Source organism: Tasmannia lanceolata, unplaced genomic scaffold, assembly GCF_043159265.1.
Source record: "Tasmannia lanceolata isolate RefF3 unplaced genomic scaffold, GAP_Taslan_0.1 ptg000003l, whole genome shotgun sequence".
Taxonomy (NCBI): Eukaryota; Viridiplantae; Streptophyta; class Magnoliopsida; order Canellales; family Winteraceae; genus Tasmannia; species Tasmannia lanceolata.
The window spans coordinates 61,396,909-61,411,345 of record NW_027518680.1 but is presented as its reverse complement, the minus strand read 5'-3'; the positions used below and the strand labels follow the sequence as shown (position 1 = coordinate 61,411,345).

The 14,437-nt window shown below is 37.9% G+C and overlaps 1 protein-coding gene across 2 annotated transcripts; it reads right to left on the bottom strand.

Moving 5' to 3' along the window:
- Positions 1-319: 319 nt before the first annotated feature.
- Positions 320-9,144, bottom strand: LOC143863992 (transcription factor SPATULA-like). Of its 2 annotated transcripts, none has more exons than XM_077374812.1 (8): positions 8,637-9,144; positions 8,437-8,535; positions 8,230-8,295; positions 7,812-7,877; positions 1,275-1,574; positions 1,125-1,194; positions 830-974; positions 320-718 (listed from the first exon to the last, which is right to left on the bottom strand). In XM_077374812.1, exons 1-8 carry the CDS (start codon positions 8,901-8,903, stop codon positions 658-660), a joined length of 1,074 nt encoding a protein of 357 aa, XP_077230927.1. In that variant the 5' UTR covers positions 8,904-9,144; the 3' UTR covers positions 320-657. The 2 variants fall into 2 exon arrangements, with proteins under 2 accessions (XP_077230927.1, XP_077230921.1); XM_077374806.1 differs by having other exon boundaries at positions 830-1,013; positions 8,637-9,143.
- Between the last annotated feature and the right edge of the window lie 5,293 nt (positions 9,145-14,437).

The following is a 14,437-nucleotide window of genomic DNA, read 5'->3' as shown; positions in this document are numbered from 1 at the left end:
TAATTCCAATTAGATTTAATTTAACAAAACTCCAGTGCCCACAGAGATTTAATAAACACAAACTTGTTTGTGATAACTTCTTCCAGTTAAACACTACAGATGAGCTGTTAATTTCATTTCCATACTTCTAGAGGAGTTACAGTGCAACAAGATGATGAGAGCAGATTGCGTATCTGTACATTCCCACCTTACATAATCTCCAGTTATAATGTCCACAAAATCATTAAGAAACTAGAACAATTTCAATGCCGATGCCACAGATAATAAGCCTTAGATGTTGAGATATTAGCAGACAAGAACTGAATCCCTGCCATTTCAAAAAAAAGAACTGAATCCCTACTGGTATTATTGGGTAAGCGCCAAACTCCAAGGAGAATGCCAGTAGCAGATCTTCAAGGGGCAATGCATAAACAGGAAGAGAAGATGGCCCACAAAGAATATCGAGCCACACGACTCCCACTTTTCAGTAGCAACTTTACAAAAGACTCAAATTACCTCAAGGGATGACCAGGATACCTTGTTGAATGCTGCTTTGCGGGATTTGAATCCAAAATAGTTACAAAATGCTTCCAACCAGCATGGAGAAAGATGATCGACGGGAAATGCAGATGGATACCGATTCGTGAATTTATAGCTTTATTAAACTACGGTGGAAAGTCAAAAATCTAATGTTTCTATCTTGACATCGTCATTGGCCGTGCTTCCTCCTGTCTGTAAACTGATACAAGAGACAAACAGCTAAGACTGTTAGAAACAAGAAGGAAGAAAATGGGAAGAAATCATTTCAAAAAAAAGGGAAGAAACAAATTATGGTTCACGGGTCGCTTACCCATGCAGATGATGAACAAGTATCTGGTTATCTGCATCCTTTGGGAGCACATCATGTGATTTTTCACTGCTTAACATGCACGCATGCAGACCATTGATCTCCTCCAAAAGCGATATTTGTCGATCTAAGGGTAGAGAATGTCTATCTATGGGAAGAGACGTGGCAACAGGTTCCATTTTATTTTCTTTCAAAACGACAATTTTAGGTTAGACCAAGTGCAATAATCATAGGTGGTATCTGTAGAAGTCATCATAATTTCAATAAACAGATAATTTTTATGGCTAAGAAGACCAACCTGACAGATTCCTCAGAGAGTGACTTACATCTAATGGTTGTTGTGGTAAGATGCCTTCCCTGTATATGCCCTTCATATTGAAAGTAAAATGGATGATGTTACCCTCATAACTCTGCACAAAACAGTATTCAAGGGTTGCATCTGACCTACCTGAAAGGGTCCTTGGTCAGAATGTGGTAAGTCCAAGCCAAATGAAGTCTCTGAATTTGTAATGTTTGTTATGCTGGGTACAACCATTGGCTGATGTGATGGCGTGCATTGATTTGATAGACCAAATAAGGTTTGTTTTGAGGTCTCCTGGCTCATGGGCACCATGTCTATTCCCATGTTCATATGCCCCGAGGCATTTCCCACACTAAAGCCCGTGCGCATATGAGGCACTTGCAATGGTTGCACTGCTCCAGGCAGAAACATGGGATGTAAATTCAGCCCATTTCTCATTGACAACATCTGTGGAAAAAAAATCATTAAAAAAAGAAAACTGTGAAAACTGATGCAATTAGAGAGCAGTCCATGGATCTAGCATATTGAGAAAAATAATGTAAGATGCTAAGAACTTCAGCAGAGAAAAAATTATTAGCAAATTACATTATCAAAAAACAGAAACACATGGCAGGAACTGTCTTACAATAATTGGGTCACAGGTTTAATATCCAATTAATGTGTCTGCATTTGCACCAGAAGGCGTACATTGACCTTTTGAATGAAATAAAATATTATATCTACTTAACCTGTAAGAATATTCAATATTTTACTTGTTATAGCCATATTATTATGTAAAAAAATAAAATTTGAGAATTGATTAAAATATTTTGGCGAATTCAAGAATGATTTTTTTTAGGTTTGCCGATTCCAACACTCGATAGCCGTGTCGGATTCCTACACTCGTATCCATACAGATGCAACATAGCTACTCTGTCTTGAAGTGAATGGCGTCTGATTGCACATGAAGAGATGCGACAAAAAATGGAGCTCTGTACTCACTTTCTTATGGTTCAATAAGTCATGGCAAGAATTCTTGTTATCACTCAAAAAGTCATAGCAAGAAAAATAACCTAATATCTTAAACCCTATGAAAAGAAGACCAACTAAAACCTAAATATACTAAACCATCTCATAGAAATATTAGGACTATCCAGGAACAATGCTGAAACTTGTTGAAATGTTGAAGAAAAAGCACATACTATGCTTCAAATCATTTCATAGAAATACTTACCAGATACGTTTGAACTTGAAGAAAAAGCACATGCTATACCTCAAACCAATTCATAGAAACACTTATCAGACATGTTTGTTCTCATAAAGCTTCAAAATCAGTTAACACCATTTACTCATAGGTAGAAATGCAAGATTACTTAGGCTTGTCAAACAGCCAAAAAGTCCAGCCATTCGAAAAAAAAAAAACAACAACCAATGAGTCTAAACAAAAGTTGGATCATTTTTCTTATTCTTTTGAGAAAATGCCGTCTTTATTGGTAATTGAGCTTACAAAGTAACAAAATGTAATAGAAAAGGAGAGCATCAAACTAACAAGAATTTCCATATTACAACTACAAACTTCACGAGAAAGAGCTTTAAGGAGGAAGGGAATCGTAAAGGGCCAGATCCTTCAAACTCACACCATCTCTAGCCAAGGCATCTGCCAGTGAGATCTATGAACATGCCTATAAATAGGAAAGATGAGGATCCCATCCAATCAAGCATTGGGAGTTGACATTTGTTGTTGTTCTAAAAAAAAATATGGAATCACTTCACTACCTCAAAATAAGATTTCCAAAAAGTTCAGAGTGGAACCCTTTTATACTATGAATTTATGACATTTGCTTAGCTTCCAACCCGAAGCATAACAGAAGGCGATAACTCATTAATCACAAACCATGAGGAAGAAAACCCAAAGAAGAAATATCTATCCTCCTCATTGATCTTCTGACTGTAGGAGACCTAACTTCGCCCAAGAGATTCTAAAGGTGGCTTAAATATCAAGTTTTTACCCTATTGGTGTTTTACATTGATAGGGTCCACAGAAAACTACATAAGAACAACCTAAGTGAAACAATTGTGCTAAAGAAGGATATAGTTAGATATTTTTTTTCAATGGAAAATACTATTAAAATCAACGATATAGTTAGATTTGCTTTTTAATGAAAAAATTATTAGAATCAACGAAGAGGAATCCCCACGACCGAGATGGTCAGAAATACAAGAGAGGACCATACGAGAACAAAAGGATAAGGAATCATCAACCCTCAAGGGTGTAGGAGGTCAAATATCTCTAAGGCAGCTCTAATAGGTCCCGATCTGGGACTCTGCCACCTGCTCCTGAATCTCGTCCACCATGTCGGCAAATCTCCAGGGATGGGGCTGGCTACCGTCCATCCATCGAATAACATTGAGTGAATCACTCTCCACAATCAACCTACATAAGTCTGTCGCCTCAGTAAGTCTTATACCTTGCTGCTCTCAATTCAACCTAATTGGAGTCATGATACCATTAGGGCCAGAGAAAGCCCAATTGGTCAGCCCCTATGATTTGGCCGACACTTTGAATTTATTGCAGACACACGTGTCGTGTCGTGTCCGACACGACACCCGTGTTCATACATGTTGACACTCCTTTAGACACATTTAAATGTACAGCTAGAAGTGTCAGTAACTTTATATGTATGTATGTGTATGATTGTGACACTATTTCTAGATTTTTGGGGTGGACATGTCAGATACCTCGTATCCATGTCGAAACTCGGCACACAAAGCCGTGTTCACAAATCATGATTATATGTACTTTCTATTTTAGTCGTGTCTCCGTTTCTAACCTTTTCGAGTTTGCCGTGTCTGACACTCTGTGTCCGTGTCAACACTCGACACTCATGTCCGTGTCTACAAATCACAGATCAGCCCTCTTTCATCCTTAAGGACGCCTCCTACAACAGCAAGGCTTGCCTAGGCTTGATTAATCAAAGTTGAGCTTCAAGAACCCTTATTCAGGAGGCGACCAACGATATAGTTAGATTTGTTATTATGGTATGGTGCATTCAAGTAGTTGGTGTGGTGTGTTTAAGTGTGTAGGAGCACTATTGTAATTTATTAGCTTTTTTAAGTAATATATAAGTGATCGATCACCTTAGGTGGATCAGATTCTTTTCTCCCAGAATCATCTGTCTTTCCCTCTCTTCTCTTTTCTCCATCCTCCTCTCTATTTCATCATTTCGCATGGTATCAGAGCCATTTGATCTTGAAATGACTATTCTGTTGCTTCTCTAATCTCCTTTATTAGTTTATTTTATTTCTTCTCCTTCCTATATGCTTCTTGCCGGTGCATCTCACATCTCTTCACCCTAGGGTTCACCGACTTCCTCGATTAACCTTGTGCAGTGCCACAACATCCTATATGGGTTGCTACTGTGTAAGTGAAGCATTGTTAGTTGCTTCTCTATTTTTTTAATGATAGAACAAATTAGAAGCTGTTTCCTAGTCGCGGCATTGAAAGCATTTTTATTTTTTTTTGGACGGTAGCAATTTTTTTTTTTTTTGAAAGGTAACAATTTTATTGCAATGAAAAACTATTGCAACGGAGGGACAAGGTGTCCCACTAGTGTAACAGAATACATAAAGTCTATAAAGACCAACTACAGAACTAACTGCCCACAGTAAAAAAAGAAGACCGCAAAACCCTCTAGATAATCCTCGACTCAAAAATGTGGTCCGACTGAATAATAACAATATCATCTCTATCCGCCCCATCTTTAGCAAGTTTGTCAGCCGCTTCATTAGCCAACTGACACATGCTGAAACTTTGGCGATAAGGATACAATGAGGTCCCTAATTTCCGCTACAATGCCCGCAATCACCCAAGGACCTATCGCTTTTTGGTCGCCCAAGATATAACATTAGATGAATCGCCTTCTATTATTAAATGGCCACACCCATGAATTGCAAACCACCTCAAACCCCACACCCATTAAATGGATACACCCATTAAATGGCCACTCCCGTGAATTTCAACATTTGTTAATGTCCAATCTGATATGAGCCGATGATTTATGGTCGTGTTGTGTGATCAGATCTGCCTTCTTTGTGCTAATCGGGTCCTGGAGATCAGATCTGGACTGTGGCATACAAAGTTTTGATCATGTAATCAGGATAAGCCTCTTTTTTCTTAGTACGAATGTGTCTGGATAGCAGATCTAGGTCTGTTTTCATCTTGTGAGTCCTAAGGAAAAAGAGGCATATCCTGGTGGTGCATTGATAGAGTGGGATCGTGCTTCTCTGGTGGTGCGATTATTAGTTCTTCTTGGTCGTCAATTATGGATAGTACTGTCAACAGATTACATCTGTAAAATTGAATAGGAAAAGCATCTATTTTGGGCTCAATCCTTCAGATTTTTTATTGGTGCCAAAGGTATGATGGAGTTTTTAACCTCTGATTCTCCTAATAGCACTTCAAAGGAATGTGATGAGTGGATGAAAGATAATTATCTGATTGTGACTTTGTTATTCGAGAGTATGGAGCCATCTATAAATCGTACTGTTACTTTTCGTAACACTGCTAAAGATATGTGGAAAGCTTTAGAAGAACAATATTCAGGGAATAAGAATATCTCTCAAATTTATAAATTATACGAGGATATCCTTATGTTGAAACAAGGTCATAAATCATTGAGTGAATGTTATAGAACTCTTAAGGGCATGTGGGAAGAACTCAATATACATCACCCTCTATCTAATCACCTGGATCTTCTTAGAAAGCAACAAGAATAATTCCATGTTGCTAATTTTTTGTCTGGATTATATTTTGAGTATCAATCCATAAGGGGGCAACTAGTTTGGGACAAAGGCTTAGTTGAATTGAGTCGGGTTGAGAATCTATAAGGGGGCAACGTCTTGCTGGTGATAAATATTCCTTAGATGAACAATGTGTACTCTTGGCTACAACGTGTTGGTATTGCATCTCAACCACCTCTTTTGTATACTAAACATGCAAAATACAACTCCGCCCTTACCTCTTTTAGCGGTGGATGTGGTCATGGTAATGTTGGTCATGGAAGACGAGATGACTCAAGGGGGGATCTTGGGCAAGAAAGAGCCAACCGTAAATGTACATATGATGGTAGAACAATTCATAGGGTGACGGGTTGGGAAAAGTATGGAAAACTAGAATGGCCAAGAAAAACATTGCAATCTTTGGTGATGAGCACGTGCTCACTAATAATAAAACTGAGCCAAACTCCTTGGGTAATAGTTATGTTGTGCTGTCGCTTGAGGAGCACATGTTACTTATTCAGCCGCATTTGTCTACTTCTACCAACACCGCTGCTCTTGTTCACTCATGTACTCCTGCCTTTTATGCATCCAAGCCTTCTTCTACATGGGTTATTGACTCTGGTGCTTCCTCTCACATGACTAGTAGGAGTCTAGTATTTTTCTTCCTCTTGTCATCCATATTCCAGTCTTTCTGACACCCTAGCTGATGGGTACACTTCTTAAGTTACTGGTCAAGGAGTTGTTCATCCTACATCTATTTCACCTCAGTTCTTTATGTTCCTAAATTTCTTGTGAATCTACTTTCAAATAGTAAATTAACTAATTCCTTAAATTGCTCAATAACGCTTGCTAAAAATAATAAGTCCTTTACTAAAGATAGTAAGTCTGTAGTTTCTTTCTTCTTGTCACTTAAGTGGAAGTGACGTGTTTGGGCTCAAGTAATGGGCTATGGATAATGGGTAGTGGTGATTGGTGAACCATAGGCTGAACGGTAATCTAGGCGAAATAAATGTCACTAAATCCAAAGAAAAGCCTACGTAACAGAAAACATAACACATGTCATGTATAAACAACCGAATCTAATAACTAAGATTGTTGAATCACATAATCATCCCTCCATGGATTTAGATGTTCTTGCTGCTCGAAAAAGGTAAACAAACTTGCACCCAACATCCAATCAGTTAATATGTCTGTCTTGGTTATTTGTCTCCTTCTCATAGTCAAATAGTCAATAACTTTCAAACATGACCAAGATGCACAAGCAAAGTTACAGAATTTCCAGGTTGTTCAAGAAGGCATGCTGAAATGGCTTAGTAGCTATATAGCAGTCTGGAGCAAAGCTAACAGATGAGAGGTACCAGGAACTAAATCAAGTATTGGTGAAGAAGGTTAGCATGTAACTCTATTAATGCATGGTTTTAAAGGCCAGAAAACTGAAAATGCCCTTAATAAAAGTACGGATGAGGGTATAAGTTAAAGAACAAACGGAATATCCGTTTTGCAGATCTTGAAAATTTGCCGCAGCAGAATATGCTATACAATGGCAGTTTGGTTTCCTGCATGAATCCCATCTGAGGGTTTCAGAAGGAGGCATTGACAGTTACCTCAGAAGAACCACACACATTAGGTGCTCCTTGCAGAAAATATTTTTTTGAATGGTTCCTTACAGAAAATCTTATATTAGTGAAATAGCTGTTAATAGATGTAGAATGCACAATCTTCTTCTAGATTTACATAAAATGAACAAACTTCTTCTAGATTTACATAAAATTAACAGGCAGGAATTGGATGCATAAAACCAATCTATTGATCATTCCATACAACAAGAGCATGGACAAAGAAAATAGCGTGAAACGACAAACACATCCCCGAAAGATAGAAATTCGATCATAAAGGGAAGAGATTAATCAATAGAGAAGGACCCACTTGTACTTGGAGCTGAAGTTGCTTGAGATATTCAATGGCTTCATCCAGCATGGAAGCCTTATCCGTCTACGAGCAGAGAAAAAAAGAAAAATCAAATCTCTCACCCAAACTCAAATAGGCCATTTGGATACAAGGATTTTATAATCCAAGATTGTAGGATTTTACAAGCTAAAACCTAGATTTTTTAAGCTAAAATCTGGATTGTAGAAGATTGAGTGGTAACACACCTTACTTACGCACTTAAAATCAAGTTCTATAGGTTATTTACACATTTAAAATCCAATTTTTACGATTTCAAATCCATGTTTTAGCTTAAAAAATCTAAGTTTTAGCTTGTAAAATCCAGTATTTTACAATTCTAGATTATAAAATCCATACATCCATACAGACCCAAAAGGTTAACATAATTGTGGAGTACCTTGTTAGAATTTGGAATAAGATTCTGTAAGGCTTTCATTTTTTCATTGATCCTGCTCCTCCTCCTCTACAAATACAATCAATAATTCACTAAAACCGACGAAAACCCACAAAGAACATTCATCACCAATAAATTAAATATACAAATAAAAAACCCCTTTTTTTTCTAAATGCTAAAATTCAATCACAAAGAAAACAAAATATAAACCTTTTCAGACAAGTTATGAACTTCAGCTGCTCTACTTCTCTTAGACCCAGTCCTCGAAGGAACCGATTTCAAAGGCTCTTCAAACACTTCAAAACCCTCCTAATTTAATTAACCAAAATATCAAAACAAGCCATTGAAACTGAAATTTGGGTAATAGATGTTCTTAAAAAGAAAAAATTTGGAGTGGGTTTATCAATTACCTCGCTCTCGCAATCATATTCCTCTAAATCAGTATCAATCTTTCGTCCAGCAGCGGAATCAGATGAATTAGCAGTTGAAATCAGTTGGGGTTGGGATGGAGGGTTGAGATTATCGTCTAGGGTTTTGAAATGGGGAAAAAAGTTAGATGGGGGAATTGATAAAGACACTTCCTTTGGAGAAGAAGAAGAAGAAGAGAGAAGATGATGAAAGAAAAGAGACATGTCATCTTCTTGAGAAGAAAAGTTTGAGTCGTACAAATCTGCCATGAAAGAGATTGAAGATTGAAAAAAAGAAGGTTCTGAAAAACCATTTCAAGAGCTCTCTCTTCTTCTTTTTTTTCTCTTAGTCTGTTTAATAAATGGGTTTAAATGAAGAGGGAGACTGGGTTTAAGCTTTTTTTAAACAACAAAATCTCACTGCTTTTAAGATCAAAGGTGTAAAATAAATATAAAAATCAATGGTTAGAAACCCTAAACAAAGGTGATGGATCGAGGGTTCGAGATCGTCACATTTCCCGAAACGTGTGCTGTGAAGGTCAGTACAAGTGTACATTCCATGGTTTTAAATTTCGGCCGAAATCCGAAATTTTGGATTTCGGTGGAGACCGAAACGGAAATTTGGCGAAATCTGGAATTTCGTGATTTCCCAAATTTCGGCCGACATTTCGGAATTTCGAGAATTTCTGCTGAAATTTCGAGAAAATGTATTTTTTTTTTTAAAAGAAAGATTACAAAATTTCGGCCGAACCGAAATTTCGGAAATGAATTAAATAATATTTTTTTAATTATTACGGGATTTCGGCCTGAAATTTTGGATTTTGGCCCATACCCGAAACCAAAATTTAATACCTTGGTGACTTGTAGCCAATGGGGGTGCCCTTTCAGCCCATTTCTTCAAGGGCATCCCAGAGTTTATCATTCTTCTACATACTAAGAGGGATTCTAAACTCAAGCGCCCTTGCATATTTGAGGTGAAAGGACTCTTAAAATCGGGTGCAACTTGGTTGAGCCTTGGTCATTCTTCTACATACTAGGGGTGCAACTTGGTCGATTTTTGAAAATTCAGGTTGAGCCTTTACCTTAAAATCGGGTCGGGTTCGGGTTGACTCCAATTCATTTTTTAGCAAACTCTCAAGCCAACCCGACCCAAGTTGCAACCCTAAGGGCTCTCCCAGTGGGTGAACCCTTTCACCTCAAATATGCAAGTGTCTGTGAATTTAGAATCCCTTACTTACCAATATGCCCAAACAATATAATGTGAATATTGATACTGGCACTACAATATTTTGATAATGGCACTACCCACCTTGTTTTACACGTTTTTTTTTTGGTAGGTAAGTTTGGATTTAACCTCTCGTCTTTTATTATTATTTAAAGAACTTCCAAAGGTTATTACAGTGAGGAAGTCTAAACTGAAGGGAGCCCTTGCAAAAAAGAGGTGAAAGGGCTCCCCCATTGGCTGCAAATCACCATCATGCAGCCAATGGGGCAGTTATTAATGCATGATGGTGATGTGCAGCCAATGGGGGAGCCCTTTCACCTCTTTTTTGCAAGGGCTCCCTTCAGTCTAGAATTCCTCTATTACAGTTCCCAAAAAGCTATTACAAGCTGGTTAAAGGAACAAAAAGAAAGAGAAGATAGTTTTGTGCAGTTATTAAAACATCATGGTTGTGCTGATATCATTTTCCTTTTTTTTTTCTTGGGAAAAATACAGATACACCCACTCAATTATGGTCAAATTTCACTTTTAATCCCGTGGTATCGAAGGTACCAAAGACATCCCCTCAACTTTATAACGTTTTTAAGTAGACCCTTGAAATTCATCAAAGACACCCTGACAATTTCTTCGTTCCCGTCTACCCCCATCACGTAACAAACATTATTGAAAACTAAGGGGGTGTCCTTGGTACATTCGATATCACAAGGTTAGAAGTGGAATTTGGCCATAGTTGAGGGGGTGCATTTGTATTTTTCCCTTTTTTCTCTCAACATAGGTGTATTTTGTGAAAGGAGATTTCCTAGGAACCATCACAGAAGGCATTTTGCAGAAAGGCTGTTGCATGAGAGAGAGAGCCCACACATATGCTCGGATTTTGAGTTATACGCCCATGCAAGAGCCATTCCGCGAAATGCCTTTTGTGATGCTCCCTAGCAAATCCATAGTAAAATAATTATTTCATATAGTTTGAAGATATTTTATAAGTGTGTGCGTGTGAAGTCCTTTTTTTTTTTTTTTTTTCGAAAAGTATGGTGGGACCCACTTCAAAGGATGATCCAATCCGTTCATTGGATGGGCCACATTGTAACTAGGTTGTACCCCATAGGAACATCATAACCCTCCTCTGATCTATAGAGGGACTGAACATTATAGAAACCTCTATAGCTCAGTGTTAGGATCATCTTATGTAGATGATCTACATAAGATGATCTACATCAGGATACACCCCCTATCCCAACAAATCAACGTTTTGGATCATGCTATGAAGTGGGCTCCACTGTACTTTTCGAAAAATACTAGACTTCACATGTAAAGATTATATTTTCTAGAGAATACATATTCGACTAGGCTGAATTTAACATGAAATCAGTGAAATTATCATTACCCCCTCACCCACTCTGTTAAGATTTCAACTTACAATCTCTAGCATAAAATATAAAAAATATATATAAAATAAAAAAATAAAAAAATGAATAAGTAAAAATAACAAATAAAATAGACACTTCTCTTTTTATTTATGCTTGTCTAGTGGAAAATGATATTTCCACCCTCTTTCAGCCTGTTTTGCTGTCTTTTTTCTTTTTCTTTTTTTTTTGTTGCTCTACAATCTGCTCTATTGTGTATCTCCTCCACTTCACTATTAGATATCGGTGGGTTAGGATCAACCTGTTGAAATGAATTTTGGGGCACAACATATTTAGGATGTGACCCATCTAATGGACGGTTCGGATCATCCTATGGTGCATGCCATACCGTACTTTTTAATAAAGCGAGGAGTGCGATCATCAAAATACAGGAGTGCTGATAACATTTCCCTAATATAGACAAATGACAAATAAATAAGTAAAAATAACAAGAGGAATGATAGATGCAAGGGCCCTCTTTATGCAAGGGCGGGAGAAGGGCCCTTGAATAGATCAACGTCATCAATTGTAACCGAATTCAATTTCTCAACCGACTTTAAAAATGACATGGATCTATTCGAGGGCCCTTCTCCTGTCCTTGCATAAAGAGGCCCTTGCATCTATCATTCCTCAAATAACAAATAAAAAAAGGCACTTCTCTCTTTGTTTATACTGGTCTAGTGGAAAATGATATTTCCACCACCTACATTAGCCATTTCACCCCATTTTGTTTTCTTTCTTTCTTTTTGCTGCTCTACAATATGCTTTGCGGCGTGTCTCCCCCACTTCACCATTGCGTCATCTCTGTCTTGTGTTTTTCAATCACAAAACAATTTATGCTTCTCAGTGAAACGACACATGAAAATTCTAAAAAATATAAGATGTCATTCGATTGCATCTATAGAAAATACAGGGTGTCATTCATGTTAGTGATTTTGCATTTTCAAAATCATGTATATTACATGTTTTAGTGTTTTGGAAAATGTTTTATCAAAAGCGTTTGGGAAAAAGAAAATGTTTTCTTGGAAATCTTTGCTTTTACAAAAGGATGTAGAAGTGTAGTTGAAAAGATAGTTCCACATCGGATGAGAGAAAAGAAAGAGAAGGGCTTATAAAGCACTACCTTTTCTAACTCTTGTTGATTGCACATTGGGTTGAACCCATGGTTGGACCCGCGGGACGGTGCAACGCACCGTTCGCACACGCGCACGCGCACGCGCGCGCGCGGCGTGGGCAATGGGCTATAGGGCGCATAGTGGCGCTTTATTGGCGCTTTTTTAGGCGCACTTTGCACTTCGCACGTACGCAACGTCGCCCTGTAGAGGTGTTTTTCACACTGAAAAGACACCAGATGGTCTATAAAAATGTGCAAACTTCAGTCATTTCAGATAGAAATCGAATTGGCAATTCTGACTGATTTTACACTCTCTTCTACACTCCTACAAAAATCCCCAAGTATTTCTACATACTGTTTTTCTTTTGTTTACTGTTCTAGATACTGTTTTTCTGCAGAAACAGAATCTAGAGATTTCTCTAAGGCTTGAGATTTCGGAAGGGCATTTCGGGTTTGATTCCGCTAGTGCTACGCGTCATCAAACATTAGTAGGGCTTCCCTACTAGGCTTCATTGTATCTTGGAGGCAATTCGCGGATCCCCTTTGCACACTACTAGTGGGGGCGAATCTTGTCTTAAGGAAAGTGATATCACGCCTTGAAGCAACAAGTTTCTGTTTTCTATCATCAACAGTACCCTCATCAACTTTCCAACAATCTTAAGACAAGATTTTCTACTGTTGTTTCAATGGCACTTTATTCAGTTCGTCAAATGACCCAAGACTTTGTCAAACTCGAACGTTTCGACAAAGGAAATTTCAAGCGCTGGCAGAAGAAGTTGCACTTCATTTTGACATCACTCAAAGTGGTCCATGTTCTCACCACTCTAAAGCCGTCAGCAAATGAAAATGAAACTTTGGCGGAGGCTCGTGCAAGGATGAAGTGGGAACAGGATGACTACATTTGCAAAGGGCACATCCTAAATGCTATGTCAGATACACTATTTGACATATATCAAGGCATGGGATCAGCAAGTGAAATCTGGAATGCACTTGAAGCCAAATACTTGGCGGAAGATGCCAGTAGCAAGAAATTCACTGTGAGTCAATTTTTAAATTTTAAAATGGTAGATGATAAGTCTGTTATTGATCAATTACATGAAATACAACATGTAATTAATCAAATTCATTTGCAAGGCATCCTTCTTGATGATTCCTTCATTGTCCCGTCAATTATTGACAAACTTCCACCAAATTGGAAAGACTTTAGAAAAAGTCTAAAACACAAGAAAGAGGAAATGTCTATTGAAGACTTGGCTCAATGCCTCAGGATTGAGGAAGAGTCAAGAATCAGAGACAAGAAAGAAAATGAAACTGTATCCTCTAAGATCCATTTGGTGGAAAATGTCAAGAATTCGAACCAACAAAGAAAAGGCAATTGGAAGAGAAACAAACACCCTGAAAAGAATACTAATAAGAATAAGAAAAGAAAGGGTGCTTGTTTCAACTGTGGCAAACCAGGCCATTACAAGAGTGAGTGCCGACTTCTTAAGGATAAGAAGTCGGGTGCACCAACAGACAAAGAAAAGTTTGTCGCCATGATTTCAGAGGCAAATATGCTTGAAGATGGCAATGATTGGTGGATTGACTCTGGTGCGACGATGCATGTCTGTAAAGACAGGAACCTGTTTTCAACTTATGAAACAGTTGAAGATGGAAGCGTGTTATACATGGGAAATTCGTCGACAGCAGAAGTCAAAGGGAAGGGCAAGGTGGAACTTGAGTTCACATCCGGCAAGCGACTCACTCTAACCGGTGTCTACCATGTACCAGAAGTTAGAAAGAACTTAGTGTCTGGAAGCATTCTCAACAAGAATGGCTTCAAACTTGTATTTGAATCTGACAAGTTCATTCTTTCTAAGGGGGGTACTTTTGTTGGGAAGGGATATATGTATGAAGGGATGTTCAAACTTAATATCAATAAAGTGAATGTCTTTGCTTATGTTTTGGATTATTCTTTATCTTTATGGCATAATCGTTTAGGACATGTAAATCCTATTTCAGACAAAAAATTTGATTGTTTTAAGATGTCAATGAGTTTGAGAAGCAAAAGAAAAATCATTGCATC

Excerpts from the sequence above, each read along its gene's own strand:
- LOC143863992 (XM_077374806.1), bottom strand. The coding sequence starts at position 8,903 with ATGGCAGATTTGTACGACTCAAACTTTTCTTCTCAAGAAGATGACATG. Across the intron at positions 7,878-8,229 it reads TTATTCCAAATTCTAACAAG|ACGGATAAGGCTTCCATGCT; the intron begins GTACTCCACAAT and ends CTCTGCTCGTAG. Across the intron at positions 1,575-7,811 it reads AACTTCAGCTCCAAGTACAA|ATGTTGTCAATGAGAAATGG; the intron begins GTGGGTCCTTCT and ends TTTTTTCCACAG.